This window comes from Octopus bimaculoides, chromosome 3 (assembly GCF_001194135.2).
Source record: "Octopus bimaculoides isolate UCB-OBI-ISO-001 chromosome 3, ASM119413v2, whole genome shotgun sequence".
Classification (NCBI taxonomy): Eukaryota; Metazoa; Mollusca; class Cephalopoda; order Octopoda; family Octopodidae; genus Octopus; species Octopus bimaculoides.
This window is the reverse complement of record NC_068983.1, coordinates 123905433-123908186: the sequence shown is the minus strand read 5'-3', so window position 1 is coordinate 123908186 and position 2754 is coordinate 123905433. Positions and strand designations below refer to the sequence as shown.

Genomic DNA, 2754 nt, shown 5'->3' with positions numbered 1-2754 from the left:
TATATATATTGCCTGAAATGGACTGGCTAGCCATTTAGATTTACATACCCAATTGAGAGTTGTCCTCTAAAATTCAAATTTTCCCACTTTTGATTAGAAATATTCCAGAGGGCTTCATCTTTTTAATTGTTGTTGTTTTTGTTGTTGTTTTGTTGTTGTTAACATGATTGGGTATTATAATATTTGAATCCCTCTTGTACAGTTTTACTTTAAGCATGTTTTATTATATCTAATATTTGAAACAAACCTTCTGTATGAAATTTGTCTACAAAGTATTTTCTGTTCGCCAATTAAAAATATTTTGTTTATGCAATATACTTTAAAACGATAATTTTAAATTCTCTATGAGATTTCATATTCTACTATCTTACAGTTTACATTTTTATATAAATTTTGACTTTGTAGATTATTTTTAGAGTTTTTATTGTTCCCCAAAAAATAATTATGTAATCTAAAGTAAGATGTTCATGAGAAAAAGTGTCATAATTTCTTAATTGATATTTGCTATTATGGAAAATAAATACAGTTTACGGAATAACATCTAGTAAGGCTAAATTACATAATGCTGATGATGAGTTTTGGTAGTAAGATTTGAAGCAATAAAAATATTAAAAGAACTAAAAAATATATAGGAAATACAGGTATGTCATTTTCTTATTTCTAGTACTGTATGTATTCATAATGATATTGTTAATATTTGTTTTATGGCTATGAATTATCTGACACGAACTTTATTTCTCTATGTTTTCTCACTCTTTATTTCATCACTAGGTGTTCCTATGCATCATCTTGGTGTTGATGTTTCAGCAACAAATACTTCAGTTGGATCCAGTTTACCAATTACTACACTTTCTCATGTCCACATGCAGCAGCAACAAGCTGCCTCACATGTGTCAACATTTAACATTAAAAAGGAACCTGAAGATGTGGTTTCTTTACCTGGTATGTTGTTTTCAGAAGTTGTTACATCCAAATTATATTATGCCAATCAATTTACAATTTTAAGTTTTAATATTAATTTACTTAAAATAGTAATTTATTTATCAAATTCTTCATACGTTTTTTATATGTCTGTACTATCTGGTTATTTCCAGTTTGTATTCAGATGGAATGTAATGCCAAATTTTATTTGTAATTTTATTAAAATCAATTTTTTGTAGATAAATGTGAAGTAAAGAGTGAGATTGATGCTGTTGCAAGCATTGTTGATTCAAAGGGTAACCAGAACGTGCTACTGAAGCAGTTGCTGGCTTCATCAGCTCATAATCCTACAAGTGCTGTTGCAGCTGCAGTGGTTGCAACAGTGAATAGTAGTGCAGCTGTTCAGGCTCCTACTAGAACTACTCCATCAGCCAGCAGTCGCACTGAGGTATGTGACTAGTTGCTTAACTTTTATTGTGTAAATTCAGCTAGAGTCCCACTAAATTTTTGTTTTCCATTCTAACTTTCAGAAACTTTCAGAACTGGGTTTTCTTAAATGAGTATGCACAAAAATACTGTAGTTTATTTGTAAAGTTAACCAGGAGTTGGAGAAGTTAAAAATATATAAGATTGGGTTAAAGTTGAAGAGCTTGAATACTGCTCACAGTTTAGACTACCGGAAATTGAGCTTTAAACGCAAACTATTTGAGATGGAAATAGAAAGATCATGGCTAACTGAAACAACAACTTATGTATATTATTAACTGAACAATAGTTGCAGTAAATTTAGTTACAAGCACATGCTACTAAATTAAATATCATTAAACACTCAATTTGTCTGTCTACTCTTTATGCTAGCATCACTGCCATGAACAAGTGAAAAATAATATTGATGACTATGAGATAGTGGATAGTCAGAACTGCTGTAATATGTTGAATTTATTTGTTCTTAACCTTCTTTAAATTCTCTAAACCACAGTTCATACAAGATAATAACAAAGAAAATCAGATGTGAGGTGGAAGAAAAGTCAAATATTTAAAAATTTTAATAGAATGGAATCTAAAATTGAAATTACTTCAGAAATGCATTTTGTAAATAATTACACTGTTATGATATATTTATTTCTTTATTTAATCTATTAATGATTTATATGATAATTTATATATTTAGAAATGATTTAATTAAATGTATTATTAAAATTGTAGGAAGCTGATGAAGACAGCTCCTTGACTCCAGATCAGCTGCGTCAGCTGGAACTCATTGACAACATGCCTCTATGTAAAGAAACTGTGATTAATGAAGAAAGTGCTGAGTATTGCAACTTGAATGTTGAAGAACAGGCTAAGTTATGGGGTAAGAATTAAGATTTATCAAGATGTAATGTAATTAACATCTATTTGTTGTACTATAAGTAATGGTTATGACACAAAAGACCAAGGAAGTGACTTTATTGCACAGGTATGTTAAAATACATCTATTTTCACCAAACAGTAAAGAAGCTTAGAGTCAAAATATTGTCAACAATCATCTACTTTGAATTAATATTTAATTACATTTGCTACAACTTTTTTTCTTTTTTGCTACTTTCCTGTCAAATTTCACTATTTGCGATATTGTTTCTTTTTCATATATCTCAGTTATTCTTCGGCTATACATTACAGTATATATGTCACTCTATTTTACTCTCATCACATCCTTATTATTTTGTGTTTCCTTGGCTAGTATATGTGGGATGGGTCTTGTATTTTTTTTAAAAGACATCTTGTCTCCGAGGACAAATATTGTCACACACTGTTAGTTCTTATTCTATCTCGCTCAGAAAAGGTCTTTCC

General features: G+C 29.6%; 1 protein-coding gene across 1 annotated transcript in view; it reads left to right on the top strand.

Moving 5' to 3' along the window:
• Positions 1–2754, top strand: part of LOC106883022 (uncharacterized) — a 211115-nt gene that overhangs the window by 186461 nt on the left and 21900 nt on the right. Inside the window, exons 58-61 of the mRNA XM_052966785.1 lie at positions 772–942; positions 1161–1369; positions 2128–2234; positions 2335–2380. Of these exons, the coding sequence (XP_052822745.1) occupies positions 772–942; positions 1161–1369; positions 2128–2234; positions 2335–2380 (533 nt within the window). The remainder of the gene's footprint in view (positions 1–771; positions 943–1160; positions 1370–2127; positions 2235–2334; positions 2381–2754) is intronic.